The sequence below is a fragment of the Cyprinus carpio genome, chromosome A6 (genome assembly GCF_018340385.1).
Source record: "Cyprinus carpio isolate SPL01 chromosome A6, ASM1834038v1, whole genome shotgun sequence".
Taxonomy (NCBI): domain Eukaryota; kingdom Metazoa; phylum Chordata; class Actinopteri; order Cypriniformes; family Cyprinidae; genus Cyprinus; species Cyprinus carpio.
Genome location: NC_056577.1, coordinates 27,387,676 through 27,403,417, shown reverse-complemented (window position 1 = coordinate 27,403,417; position 15,742 = coordinate 27,387,676). Strand labels below are relative to the sequence as shown.

At 34.8% G+C, this 15,742-nt stretch overlaps 1 protein-coding gene across 1 annotated transcript; it reads right to left on the bottom strand.

Annotated features, from left to right (window-relative positions):
* Positions 1 to 564: 564 nt before the first annotated feature.
* On the bottom strand, positions 565 to 5,104 carry LOC109049963 (isotocin receptor-like). The gene is made up of 3 exons (XM_042758805.1): positions 4,917 to 5,104; positions 3,149 to 4,206; positions 565 to 868 (listed from the first exon to the last, which is right to left on the bottom strand). The coding sequence occupies exons 2-3, from the start codon at positions 4,068 to 4,070 to the stop codon at positions 642 to 644; spliced, it is 1,149 nt and encodes a 382-aa protein (XP_042614739.1). The 5' UTR covers positions 4,071 to 4,206; positions 4,917 to 5,104; the 3' UTR covers positions 565 to 641.
* Between the last annotated feature and the right edge of the window lie 10,638 nt (positions 5,105 to 15,742).

Here is a 15,742-nt window from a genome sequence, read left to right as displayed (position 1 = left end):
CAGTAGCTTTTAATTTAAACCGTTATTTAATGTAACTCCTGTAGTCCCTATGCATGGCTGCAAAAGAATATAGCACCAAGTTATTCTTCAAAGTTCTTTAATCCCATTGGTATGTGATCCGCAAATGACGTGAAAATCAAATGTTAATGAGTGGACTGAAGTCATGGAGCCATTATTGTGATGTTTTTATCAGCTGTTTGGACTCTCATTCTGACGGCACCCATTCACTGCCGAGGATCCACTGGTGAGCAAGTGATGTAATGCTTAATTTCTCCAAATCTGTTTCAATGAAGAAACAAACTCATCTATTTCTTGGATGACCTGAGGGTGTGTACATTTTCAGCTAATTTTATTTTTGGGTGAACCCTTCCTTTGAGCATACACATGTAAATGACTCCCACGACCCTAAAAAAAAAAAAGTGGTTTGAAGAATAGATGGATGCAAATATCTCCTGTATCAAAGACAGCCACAGATCAAGGATTGCTTATAAAAACATAAACATATAAATAAAAAAATTACCTTATATTATTCATATACAAATAAGCTTAAAAACAAAACACACCTGTAAAAATCACAGCTTATGTTATGTTATTGTTCTGTCCATGACAGTAATATGAACTGCATGTATTCCAACTTTCTCTCATGTAGTAGAGGACTGTGTCACACTCTTCTGGCTGCTGGTGCTCCTCATTGCACCCGTGCCTGAAGGGCTCTTAGATCTCCATTGCCTCTTACAGCCACAGTGTGATGCCATAAGACAGCGCTGCATGAGATCCCGGAAAAGATGACCAGCAAAAAACATGTATATCCAGGGGTTACAGCAGCTGTTGAGACTGGCCAGAAGCATCGCAATAATGAACGCCATAGCTATTAGAGACAAGGCATAAAGTTAGTGACATACAAGTGACTATTAAATATGATGATTATGTATCTATGCACTTTACACACTATGCTGATGATTGACAGATAGACAGACAGACAGACAGACGGACAGATAGATAGATAGATAGATAGATAGATAGATAGATAGATAGATAGATAGATAGATTAACTTTACTTTTTTATGTCTATTAACAATTATGTTTAAAATTAAAAAAATATATATGTCTAAGACTAAAGTTTCTTAGATAAATATTTCTCTTCTCTCATAAAAAAACATGATCCTATAATAATTCTTCATAAGGTTTTATAATGGGGTTGGCCAATAAAATTAAATGTACTGTAGGCAGCATCATCTGTGGTCATTTAAATCTGTGTTTTCATTACACGGTTGATGTTTTGAAAATCCTCATTGTAACAGGGACAGCAGGATGCGAGTTCCTGTCGGGTCAAAATGTGCAGACAGAGTCATTTTCCAAAAAAAAAAAAAAAATCTGTTTAATGACAATGTCATTTAGAGCTGTCGCTAAGAACAGGCTCTGTCTCTAAAATAAGTTTACATGATGGACTGATGATGTGCACCTTGGTATATTATGTCCTTTTGCATCGACACACTATTTTCCTATTTTGATACTGTAAAGCTGCTTTGACAAAATCTGTATTGTTAAAAGCTCTATATAAATAAAGGTGACTTGACTTGACTATTAAAAGAACTGTTCATTCAGAAGTGAAAATTGGTCATTTTGCAGATTGAAACCATGGTCACTATGACCTGTCATTAGGGAAAAGAGTTGCCTCTGCAGATTCTTAATAAAAAACACTTTCGTGTTCCAAGGAAAAAATTAACACCACAAATTGTAAAAGGCATAAGCATCGGTAAGAAATGATCAAATGTTTATTTTTGGATGAACTGCTTGATGTAAATTTTTAATATCTAGTATGATCTCTATTGTCCTTTAAATGCCTTATTGCTGAAATTCCAATTATTTTGAATCTGATTATTTCAATATTTTTTTTCTCTAGTCTATTAGATCATTGACTTTCAGCTATGATAGTTATTATATAATATTTTTTCATAAGGCTCAAGTGCAGAGTCTCTCATTTGTTCTCTTAAAATTTGAAACATCTGTTCTATATTTTTCTTTTCAGTTAGAGGAAATTGTGCATTGATTGTGTATTTCTGTTGTCCATTCCTAAAAATAGTTTACAGTTATAAACAGTTTCTTTACTTTCATTTTTTAAATCATAAACATTGTTTCTTTTCAGTTTTTAAAATCTAAATAATTTTTAAATCCAAATTTTCAATGTTCTCAGTTTTTTGCAGCCCACTGTATACACATTTAGCTTGATGAAGTTACCTTAATTGCACCCAATTTATCATTGAGGAGTAATAATGAGGAGGGGTGGAAAGGAAATGCGTAGCAGATATATTCCTTGCAGTTGTCTTCACTTGGGTCTTGTGGGTTTGATAACAGCACAGGATCTCCTCACAAATTATGTTTTGAAATTACACAGAAAACACACTCCTTAGGATCTAGACAGGGTGAAGAGGAACCGTTTGATGTCATGCTACATTTACCTTACCAAAACTACCCGAGGGTGTTTGAACCACTATTCAGAGACCCTTTTTTCTTCTGTCTGTATTTTACTCTGTGATTTTTTTCTTTTTTTTGGGGGGGGGGGGGGTTACACTGGATTTAGCATATTTTAGAAATGAAACATCTTGTTTTATTTCCATATAATAGATTTCTCATGCTTTTTTAAACTCATAGACCAGAAAGTTACATAACCCGCAGATTACATGGACATAAATGTTTTTTATTACTGATTGAGGATATGATCAGGGCCTGCCTTCATGGGCCAAAAAAAGTGTCAATTTTTTGACACTTTTTGAAAAAAGACAATTTTTTTTTATTTTTTATAATTCTCCGTATAATTAAAAAATAAAAATAAAAATCATATTCGCTACAGAACAACAATTCTCACAAGTTCCCCATGACAGTGATATTTGTATTTGGCATTAGATAACAAGTAACAAAAAACTTCTTTTGTGAAATACTTTGCTTGAAAAGTGTGATATATTTCTATAAAATTTCTTTAAAGTTTGCAATAATTTGGAGACATTTTATGTAACAAAGTGGTGTTTTACTAGTAATATAACTTTTTTTCATTTAAAATGGTTATGCATATGTATTATAACCATTTTATCAAGTCAAGCAAAGTTATGGCATAATTAGCTACAAATCTTTAACTAACATCCTATATTACCTTCTCTTGGAGCCATCGGATCCCAGGCAGACCACATCTGAACGAAAAAAAACGGCGTCCAGCAGATGATATAAGCCAGGACGATCACAAACGTCATTTTCACCGTCCTGATCTTAGCTTTGGAGATCAACTTGACGCTGCTGACGCGGGAGAGCGCGGTGCCCTTTGCTGGCCGCGGGGTCAACGACAGGCACTGGTCGCGCCGGGTCTTAAGCTTGAAGTTTTGCCATATTTTATAACTTATAAGTCCATAACAAACGCTTAAAATGGCTACAGGAATTATATAGATTGTGAGACTAATCCATGTAACGTAAGCCTTTGCGCCCCAGGGCTGAACAAAATCCCCCCAGCAGTCGAACACCCCGTCGCCCACCTCTTTGAGGGAAAAGATGTACACCTGTGGCAAACTGAAGAGCAGGCTTATAATCCAAGAGGCCAGCACGAAAAAACGGTCCTTTCGACGGCGCAGGGATCGAAGAGGTTGCCATATAGCCAAACATCTGTCGATAGACATCAGCACGAGCATGTAAGTGGACGCGAACATGCCAACCACCTGTAGGTACTTCACCAGGCGGCACAGAAAGTCTGGGCCATAAAAACGAAAGGTGATGTCCCAGATAAGTTGGGGTAGAACTTGAAAAACCGCCACCACCAGGTCAGCAATGCTCAGATGTTTCATAAAATAGTACATACGCGACTGACTGTGTTTACTCGCCTGGATAGCCACAAGGACGCACAGGTTGCCGGCGAGCGCCAGCAGCAGAATCAACCCGAGGACGGTTACTTCGACTTTAGCCACTTCTTCATTGCGCTTCAGCGGATTCACGGTTTGGTTCAATCCCCTGCTGTCGTTTCCCCTGCTTGAATTGGCCCAGGAGTCGTTGAAGGCCCAGAAGATCGTTTCTTTCAGCAGGCTCTCCATTGTGCGTAAAATGCGCGTCCGAGCGCGCTGTTGTGGCGGCTCTCACGCGTTATATATCGTTACACATGTGTGGAATGATGCTGTTATTATGTGCATTAAGCACCATATGTCGATGATAAAAAGTAGGCCCCGTTCACTGCAAAAAATAAAAAATAAAAAATAAAAAAATGAATTTCAAGACAGTGTATTTATTTCTTTATTTTAAGTCATTTTCAAGGTGCAATCTTTTGAGGTTCGTCTTGCTCAATCCAAATGGTGCCTATCGCAGTCAGCGAACTGTAAACTACCTAAAAAGACATTTTAAATAAATCACCACAGTTTGAATGTGATACATTTGTCATCTGAAAAGTTATAACATCAGTGTTCAAGTTTTTTCAATGTTCTGATTGACGAGGATACAGACACAACGTGTTCTAGCCACTGATCTATAATATATAATATAGAGATCAGTGGTTCTAGCGCCATACTGTTGCTATGGTTACCACTCCAACTCAGTTACGCGCGTCTATAACGCACCCTGACTAACTTCATGGTTAATGAAATATTTGTAAACAGTATACTGAATTTATTTTAATTTGCAAGTACCTTTAATCATCGTTTATTCTTTACCACAGAGCATATAATAAACAATATATTAACAGTGTTTATGTGTAACTTAAAAAAATAAAATAAATAAATAGCCTACCAATACCAGTTGGCTGTATAATATGCATTAAAAAAAAAAAAAAAAAAAAAAAAAAAAAAAATATATATATATATATATATATATATATATATATATATATATATATTTTTTTTTTTTTTTTTTTTTTTTTTTGTGACAATTACAGTTTGAAAAACACTTACCCGAAATGTATTTTTGAGAGAGATCCATTCTGTAGAGCTTAGATTGGAAATTAAGATATCGGTGATGCATAGCAAAACTGCAGCAGCGTTGACTTTCTCCTACGAGTGCTCGGAAACAGATGTTCTGTCTGCACAAATCTCAAAGCGAGCACAGTTATATGAGGGTGCACTGGGTGGATTTGTCCTGTCCTGCACTTACACATTTATGCCACTGAGTGCCATTGTGCTGTGCTGGAATATTGAATATATTTTACCATGATGATAAACAGCTCATGTGTGGCCCAATAGGATAGCAGGGTCTAGTTGTCAAAAGCAATTTCAGTAAGCTGCAGTTTCGCATTGTGGCAATTTACCCCAGATACTGTTACAACATGCCCCAATAGTAGGTTCATCGTGATTTAAATGAACAGTATCGCTAGTTAGTGGAATTATATTTCAGGCAATTTATATTAATTATGAGTTGCATTGAGAATACTAATTATTATGTCACTCTCTATGAGCCTTGACAAAAAGAACACATATAATTAAAACCACTGATTAGCACTACATATGATTGCACCATCATTTTCAGCAGTACCCTGCTGAAAAGACCAGGTTAGACCTGCATGAATTTCCAACATGATGATAATGTTTGAACAAGGAAGTAAACTGATTTATAGGCTGGTGGGAACAATGTGCAGTTACAGGCAGCTAGCTGAATCAAAGTGATTCTCTTCTGGTTGGGAGAGAGCTTTATCGCCGTTTAAATGTTATATTCGAAAACACTTTTTCTGGATAACTGCTTTCCACTGATGTAAAAATGACAAGAGAACTCCTAATGTGGCACTGAAAGCAGGCAGTCTGAAAGGGGCAGCAGAATAAAAATAACACATTCTACATAGAGGCTAGCAAACAAGTATCACGAATATAAAGAAATACAGACAGAATATATAGAATGCTGTGATGTAAATAGTCAAACTGGTTATAGTTTACACTGGTTAACAACACCAAGATTTATAGGCACTGTTAGTCTAAAATTTCCTGCATACAAAAATCGCATGTACTGCAATCAGGATTGACCTTAGGCAACAGCAGTTTGGGAAATCCACACGTCTCAGAGGAAAAAGATTTTTCCTGTAGATAAAGAGGTTAAGTCTGCAATAGTGCAGCAGTTGTGTGAACCATTTTGCACATTTGTCCCTTTCTTATTCCCACAGCTACAGATGTCAAAACCAGTTTTAAGAAAAATTGAACATTTGTCAAATAGAGCAATTTGGGTTTTAAATGCTCCATCTCTATAAATGGATACAAATGGAAAACCAGATGCAGAAAACTAAGAAATGGTTGCATATTCCTGTTTCAGAGAGTTATTTATGATGTAGAGTGAATACTAATCAATGAGTACACATGCTGTGCTCAATCCACTGCACCAACAAAAAGAAAATAGACAGGACAAGACGACACACAGGATAATTACACCTGCGTGACTATAATCTGCTGAGTACTTCGGGTTCCTGATAACCATCATTTCCTAGGACCTCAAGTAGCAAACACATTTAAGAAATGAAAATGGCAGTGATTTTCAAAGATCAAACTGCTGCCTTGATGATTCAGTTCAGTACAGTACATCAGTGAATCTGTCAGCTTCTGATCCAAATTGGTTTGGTACAGCTCGTATCTCACATGTGAATGAGACAGTCTTTAAATCATTGGCTGCAGTCTGCCCTACGGCAAGGACTTTTACAGAGTGGCAAGAACATCAGTGACCAAACACATTGTAGGCAACATGTCTTTCAGTCAATAAATTACAAGATGTAATTCAAAGCCACAGCACCACAGGAAACAAACAGTTTTCCCGCAGGATATATACCTGCATAAAAACAGCTCCAATTTAATCATTAGAAATCCTCTGAATATATTCAGCACCAGCACACAAGATAATTCACATGCATTCAGACATCCAACAGCCCACATGCCTGACCAGGTAGCACCATGCTGACATGCACATTGAAAACCAGACCAGAAAATCTAAAAAAAAAAAAAAAAAAAAAAAAATCAAACCAGGTGACATTTATTTGAAAGAATGGTAGCATGACTACAGTTTAAGTAAATCGAATTTGTAAGATTTTAAACTGTAAAACAAAAGATATTGTTTCTTTCTTGCTGTCAAACTTTTTTTTTATAGGTGTTGTTCCAAAGTACTTGCACAAAAGTAACTGCAAAAATCACTAAGAAAAGAGCTGCAACATTTTTTTTTTTTTTTTGCAGATTCCACCTGTTGTAAATTAAATTACAATATATCAAATATATTAAATTAAACTTATATTATCAAATTATATACTTAAACTCTTGTCTTGTACCATACTATACACTCCATATGTACTGTGTATTATACAGTATGTTATTGAAATAATGCTGAATATTGAACATGTGCTATTGTATGTACTGTAGTGTGTGTGTATCCAGACTGTATGTCATCTAGAATAAGGAGCTGCTCACAAAGAAAAAAATAAATAAAAATAAAATAATGATAACAATAATAATAATAATAATAATAATAATAATAATAATAATAATAATAATAATAATAATAATAATAATAATATATATATATATAATTGCAAAATGGCCAATAAGCTTCATATTGCTTTCTGACTCTGACTATATTGGCAGAAATTGTAGGTGCAATAAACTGGCATTTGCAGGAGGCCTAAATATCTGACCATAAAAGCTCCTAATCACATTAAATTAGGAGAGTGCATAATGGAGAAAACATCTAACCTGGTGCTGAACACTGTGAAAAGAATATATGCATGATAAAATTTTATTTTCACATTTTCTGAAGAATCCTGAGTAATGGTAGGTTGTTGATATGCAATCGCTAAGGTGTTCTGGTTGGTTGTTGATGCATTGCTAAGTGGTTGCTAGGTCTTTTCATACTAAAACAGCCCATCTGTAAGTATGAATTTCTGGTCCCTAAATATAGTTTGTGTCCTTCCCTAAATTCTGTATACATCCATGGGATATTTTTGCTTGTTTTATTGTCTACCAGGTTAAAAATCCAACCTGATGAGAAACAAAAGCATGAATGTCCACTGTCAGTGATGCACACGAAAACACATGATGCAACTGTATGATTTAGCCACCAATTCGCCACAATGTGAAATAGTTATGAAATGCCATGAGAGCGTGTTGTAAAAATCATATATCTAAGCACTTTAAACAGTAACAGCAAATCTCTCCTCAATAAGCTGCATGATTTGAAGTATCATTCATGTAGGCAGCATGATTGGTAAGGGAGCAGTTATGCTCCAAAGTTTAATACTTAAAATTAGGGCCTTTGAAATATCTCAAGCAAGCACCACTAATGACAGCAATAAAGTCCACTGAATTTTCAGAATCAAAGCAATCAGATTCTGTGGTCTGTATCCTGCTGGGCCAAATCTGTTCTTCATTGTCCCTTTTAGCTCTGGTTTTTGTCTATGCTTGCAAGATTATTGAAAGAAGAAAAAAAAAAAAAAAATGGAATGAAATGTAACCAAGATAGAGTGATTAAACACAATATGTCATGGGAAATGTGTCATGCATTCATCATATTTGAGAAACTCTGCTGAAGATGGACAAGACAGATCCATCTGGGCCTCATTGCATGCATATGGATTTCTGGTTGGGGTTTGAGGAGGTATCTGTTGTGTTCTGTTTTAGATTATACAGTATGTACCTTACAGTCACAGAGCTGTCAAGTAATGTGAAAACAAGAACAACTAAGCGCACCCCATGCTTTTTGTTCCTACTTTTTTTTGGTGAAAATTTTGGTTTCCATATAGTAAACTATATATATATATATATATATATATATATATATATATATATATATATATATATATATATATATATATATATAAACTACATAAATGAGACATGTTTTAATAAACTGTAATAACGTTATTAATATAAATGCTGCTCTTTTGAACTTTCTATTCATCAAAAAATCCTGAAAAAATGTTTCCACAAAAATATTAAGCAGAAGTGTTTTCAGTATTGGGAATAATAAAAAATGCTTCTTGAGAACCAAATCGGACTGGAGTAATGATGCTGAAAATTCAGCTTTTCCTTCAGAGGAGTAAATTATAGTTTAAAATCTATTCAAATAGAAAAAAAGTTATTTAGATTATTGTAATATTTCACAGCATTACTGTTTTTACTGAGTTTTTGATCATATAAATGTTCCTCTTTTCAAAAACATTATAAAAATCTTACCAACCTCAAACTTTTACAGACTCTCATGTTTGAATGAGCTTCAAGGATGACAAATATCCAGAAGAGAGGAATGAGGAGAATTTGACCTTTCCAAATACATTTTACATCATCTTCATAATCCTGATGGGCTTAAAATGTTTTTACTGTTGCTGTATGTAAAAATGATAAATCAGTCAGTTAGATAAACGTACAGAAAATTCTGCCAGTAAAAACCAACAGACTACCTTAAAAGAGAAACATTTAATGCTTGGAAAAGCTTATGGAATCCCCATGATAAATGCTATTTTGAGAAATTAAGTCTGTGTTTGAGTGTAATGCACAGATCTGAAGCTGAAACACATACTGTGCTTATTATTGGATTAAGCTTAAAGCCTGGCAGAGACTGTCCGATGTGTGTGAGAGTTCAACTAGTGCGCCAGAGCTGTGTTGGTGTGCGAGTGAGCAGTAAAAGCAGTAGATGGTCTCCACGTGCAGACGTTCACACCTGTGTACTTCCATCCACAATTGCGCTTATTCTCCTAGGGACAGGACAATCAGCATCCAATTTCCTATAATGGACAGTCAGTTTTAACTCTTGATGTTCTTTTGTTCTATCCCCACAATATATATCACACAATGCCTTACAGAAAACACACAGTGATCACATATTGTCCAGATAGAAATGTCCAGACACAGTATCCAGATAGAAATTGCCCAAGCAACATTGCTAAAAAAAAAAGTAGCCCGGCAAAATTGCTCAAATGTTGCCCAGTGTATCATCAGCCTAAGAGTACATTTGTCATCTTAATACAGTTTCTAGCAATGCATTTATTTCACACATCTGTGCTACTTATTTTCACCTGGTCAACATTCTTTTGAATTTGTAGAGAGAAGAAACATCAGCGTTTATGAGCAGCCACTACCATTTGCTCAGAGTAATGGTGGACTGTCATCTCATCTGGCCATCTTCTGTGCTGTAATCTGTTTAAGATCCATAAACGTGTTTCCTAACTCACAGGAAGAGGTAACAGTGTGACCTTTTGCAAATGCTATCTGTAGCTGCAGGTAATACAGATGTTAGTTTTCCAAAGAAGTGGGATTTAAATATAAACATTAGATAGATAGATAGATAGATAGATAGATAGATAGATAGATAGATAGATAGATAGATAGATAGATAGATAGATAGATAGATAGATAGATAGATAGATAGATAGATAGATAGATAGATAGATAGATAGATAGATAGATAGATAGTATTGTTATATATTGCAACCTAGAAAATAAAGAATACAATAACATTATTTTTTAAATCTTTAAAAAAAAGTATTATTTATTTGCATTATTTGTAAAAATACTATAACAAATAATACATATTCATGTATTAAAAAATACATATAATTAAAACATAAAAATACGCATTTTGTCACTGATGTGTGGGATTTAGGAAACCTGTTTGAAAAAAATCATTACTTTTGCAGTTCTGATTGTTGCCACTAGAGGGGCAGACAACACCACACACCTTCAAAGCAGAGTTTATTCCAGAAACTGTCACTGTTTTCTTTCTGGCCTTTTGTTTAAGGAGAGATCATTTGTCCAGGAGAGCCATCTGACTTTAATACCCTTAGTATGATGGTTGAAAACCCAAAAGGACAGCAAAAATTATATGGGTAGGCAATCTTAACTATTATATTGGGAAGGACCATATGAAATATGGCTCTGCTGTGGTCAACACTCCTTCTTAAATCCCAAAAAAAACTTATGTGAAGATCACCACAGTATAGACTTGGCATGACTATAGTTTGTATTACAGGAAAAAAGAGACATGAAATCCTCCTCTTTATTTTCTGCCAAGTATCTCAAATGAAAATCAATACTGATCCTTTCTTACTTGTCTACAGAGACATTAAATCAGTCTTCTCAGAGATTCATCATTTGAGATTTGCATCAGACATTTAGACAGACAGACTCTCTCATCAGTTAAATGTACTGGAGAACAAAATGAAGATTTGTGTATTTCTGTCAGAGTCTAAACAATGACTGAAGTGATATAACCTCATAATAGAGAGTGGAAGATGTGAATGAATGATGCCAAACAGCAAAAGACAAACTGAGAGTCATACTGCACCAGAAGAAAATGAAATGAGAAAAGATGCAGCTAACCATTTGTAGACGTTGCTTATACTGACTTGAAGCATATCAAATCAATAGCCAACAAACAACTTGTTGGGAAAAAAAATAATAAATGGGTGATTCTATACTGGGTTGACAAAAAATCCTGCTTTACCATGATAATTTGGTCTCTAGATGTGATTCAGGTTCCTCCTTAAATTTTAAGACCAATTATGTGCACAATATATCAGCTCATCAAACATAATTTGAGATATCATAGCACGAACAGTCCCGGATTAGCTATGCACCAAAGCACTATTTCAAACTAACAAACGATTTTAACAGTGTTTCATTTGATGTTAAAGTCACAAATTCCTACATCTGATGTCCCTCACTCTTCTCCTCAGAGCTGCCATCAACATAGAAATGCATTGCCGGTGCTTTAATCATAAACAACAAAGCAGTTAATTGATTTTAGACCTAAAAAAGAAGCAAAAGCTAATATACATTTAGCACCTGTGCAGTCCAAGATTTAAATTAGCCGTGCTGATCTCCCTGCCGTGAACAGACTGTTCCTTGGAGAGTTCCCAAGCCTTTCTAATGCACAAACAAATAACATCAGAAAGACTTCGGAAGGCGTTCTAAGAATCTGCTTATTTGCTGAAACCTGATATACTGGTCCAGTACAATGTGTGGGAATTGATAAGAGAAGAAATTCAAGGCCAAGCCCAGGTTGCAAACTACCTCAGTTTACCATATTTGAATTAGAAACATATTTCAAAATAAATTAACATAAAAAAAAATAGTTTACCTGAACTGAAAATTTACTCACCCTCAGGCCATCCATGTCGGGTTTGTTTCTTTATGGGAACAGATTTAGAGAAATTTAGCATTACATCACTTGCTCACCAATGGATTCAATGAATGGGTGCCGTCAGAATGAGAGTTCAAACAGTTGATAAAAACATCACAGTAATCACCACAAATCAATATTTTGTGAAGTGAAAAGCTACACGTGTGTTATAAACAAATCCATCATTAAAACTTTTTTAACTTCAAAATGGTGCCTCGTGTGTACCGAAAATAAACAGCCAAGATTATGCTTTTTTAAATCAAGCTCAATCAATGTATCTAATAATCCTACTTTAAAAGGAAAACTCACATTTGGCCATCTAAGTTCATTGTGCGCACATAAAATGAAATGAGAATCAAACACTGTGATATTTTCACTACCAAACATGGTTCATCTGTGTAAGTGAACTTTTTTTTGGTTCAGTGTAAATTCAATAAATCCAAATCTCTCTTAATAAGTATAACAAATCAGCCTTTTCGCTGCCATCTGTCAGCGGGATTTTGGTCATGGTGGTCTGACAATTTACAATGCCGAAGAGATGTGTCAAAAGATCTGATTGATATATGCATTTGGATTCAGGGCCAACTTTAAACTGTTTAAAAGTTGTGTAAAACATCTTTGTCATCATCAGATTTGATTCACGCCATTTATCAATTAGATTGCCAAAGGCCAGTTTGATGACTCACTCTGCGTGATGAGACATGCTTCACAAATTCAACTAAGAGTGAGATGAAGCCAAACTTAGTTCAACAGAGGACATTTCTGACAGCTCTTGTTCAATTACAAGTGAAAAATGTTACCTAGAAACCAAACAGTGTCTGTTAGCCTAGAAGTCAAAACAAGTTAGTATCCATTAGAAGACAAAAAGTGTTCCTATAACTTGGTGTCATTTTAACTATAAAGACTGAAATAGTATTTTTCTGTAAAACATACTACACTTATCATTTATTTACAACTTCGAAAAAGTGTTGGTTTTCTCTCTCTCTCTCTCTCTCTCTCTCTCTCTCTCTCTCTCTCTCTCTCTCTCTCTCTCTCTCTCTCTCTTTCTTCAATACCATGTAGTCTCATGGGTAACAGTTAAATATAAATAAAAGAAAAAGGGTCCTGACATGGAGCAGGAGGCATTAATCAGCCTAATCAGCCTCTTAATCCATGTCGGGAAAGATCTTCCAAAATTGTATGCTTTTCCCAAAAGAAAAAAAGCAGGAACACTGATTTTTTTCTTCTGATACTCTACTGTACTGCTCCCATGATCTTTTTAATCTTTTGGGATTAACGTCACACCCATTTATTTCTCTTTTTTTTAATATCTTTTTTTTTTTTTGCTGAAAGGCATTGTCTCAATGACTAATTAGTCTATATTACATAATATGATTTGCTATACACACTCCAGTTTTACTTCCTGCATACACGTTTTCAAAGATGAACTATAAAATAGCTCATCAAAGGCAATCGATACAAACAGAATGGTTATAGAATACTGCAAGTCTAAAACACAACTATCACAAAGCATGTTTTGTAACAGTCGGTTTTGCAAGACATATTTCATATCCAGAAGCTTGTTTTGCTCTGATTGATTGCTTCAAAATAGGTGCTATACTATTTGCAGCTGTAATTCAGTACAAACCAAGGTGAATTTGAGCAGCCAAAGACTGAACACCATCAATTTAGTGCAGCAAACAGTCCATTTATATTACTTTGTTGTGTCATTTAACAGACACATTTGAACCAGAAAAACTCAAAGACAATTCCTTGTTGGCCAACTGGTCTGGCTCAAGGGTGCAATATCTTTAGGGCACATGAACAGGGAGGCATGCACCAATATTACGACAGGCACCAGTGGCAGCTAAGACATGCAGGATATAATAAAAAAATAAAATAATAACCATGGTGCCAGTATCAGCAGACTTTGCCAGGTGACCAAGGACAATTCCTGAATACTATAATTATAACCACACAAAACACAAGGATACGTACACTCGTTAGTCTACTAGCAAGTTCAGTGAGGTGCAGAGCAGGTAATCCTGTACCTTGGAGGCTGTTCGTCCTTTGTAGTGCGGTAAAGATAACCTTGCATTCAACCCTTATGCTGTGTAAATATACACAGCATTCATGTTTCTCTTCTTACTAATTGGTCTCAGCTTGCAGAAGCTATCATCCAAGATGTTCTGTTGTCAACAACTGGGGCTGAATATTAATCAAACAAAAATAATGTCTAGGGCTACTTTAAAATGTTATCATATAACATAGCATAGTTTATTTCTAAATTAGCATTTTTGCAAAGTATGTGAGTCCTATAGTAATTGGCTTATTCCCTGAGGAAGTATTTGCTAATCATTGCACTAAAATAGGTTGCTTACAGCATGATGAAGACTCTCTGTTTTTTGACATTCAGACTGTTAATTAGTACATTTTCAACTTCACTGGCAAGGAAAAAATGAATTTTCAAATTTAGAAATAGGCAAACATTTTAAGATAATTTTAAGCATTGTAACAGACATTAAATCCTACTCAGTATGACTTAATCTCAGCAGACAATCTAAATATTCGGAGAGAAATATGTATCAGCACATTTGTATGCAAGATACTTTTGTAAACTAAACCAAAGAGGTCAGACACATTAAAAGTGCATTAAAACTAGATGTCTTAACACATTCCCAGTAGGCTCTAATAATGCACAATTACTTATGCATAACTAATTATACCTTTTTTAATGCTATGAAGATCTTTCTACTGAATATATTATATACAATATGGTAAATTGGATAACCAGTAAGATCAAATAGTTTACTTTAGAATGTTGGTAAAATATTCACATGCAAGTGTATATCAGATGCCACAGTAATCAAAAATGCAGGTCGTTGGGCTGTTTAAGAGCTTTGTCCCGAAGAGGGTATTACTTAAATAATTCATGGTCACCAAGAATAGCTGAACGACGCATCTTCGCAGTCATTATTCAAATGTGTATAAGTAATTGTCTGAATATCAATCAGCCAGATTCCACTTTCAATGTGTTTGTCTCTTCTGTCAAAGCAAACTTAGTGAGGCCATTCTTCAAAAACATAAAATAAATAAAAAAAATATATCTTTTGAGAATTTTCAAACTTGCCCAGACAATGAAAAGTCTATTGGCATACAATACAGTACTATAGCAGATGTTATGCAAATCATGCATTGTAAAAAGGCTGAATTATGATGCATGTTATTATGCATGTGCTTTCTTACATAATTTATCTCCCTTATTATCATCCTCCTCCTCAGAAAACAGATTATTTATTATCATACAAGTTAGAAAAATTTGACTTAGTATTCAGGTATAAGGGATATAGTTCACAAAACCGCATCCTTAACATTTCTCGTTTTGTGTTACAATGAGATTTATCAGACAACGTATACAAAAAATAATTTAAATCTAATGCTTATTATCCTACTTGGTTATTTCTTTATGTTGTGGCGTCATAGTGTAAGTTAATAGTGAGTATAATGAGTGAAACAAATGAACAAGTGCAAGCAGAGCCCTAGACTTTTAATGAACCCTTTATCTTCCATTTGCAGGTTTCAAATAGGTTGAGTGGAAAGATGCTAGGAATGAAGATTAGTCTGCCATTTCCCTCATTTAGCACTGAGATGATCTTGTAATATT

Coding starts and splice junctions, on each gene's coding strand:
- LOC109049963 (XM_042758805.1), bottom strand. CDS start 4,070: ATGGAGAGCCTGCTGAAAGAAACGATCTTCTGGGCCTTCAACGACTCC. Junction 869..3,148: donor TCCGATGGCTCCAAGAGAAG/GTAATATAGGAT, acceptor TGTCTCTAATAG/CTATGGCGTTCATTATTGCG.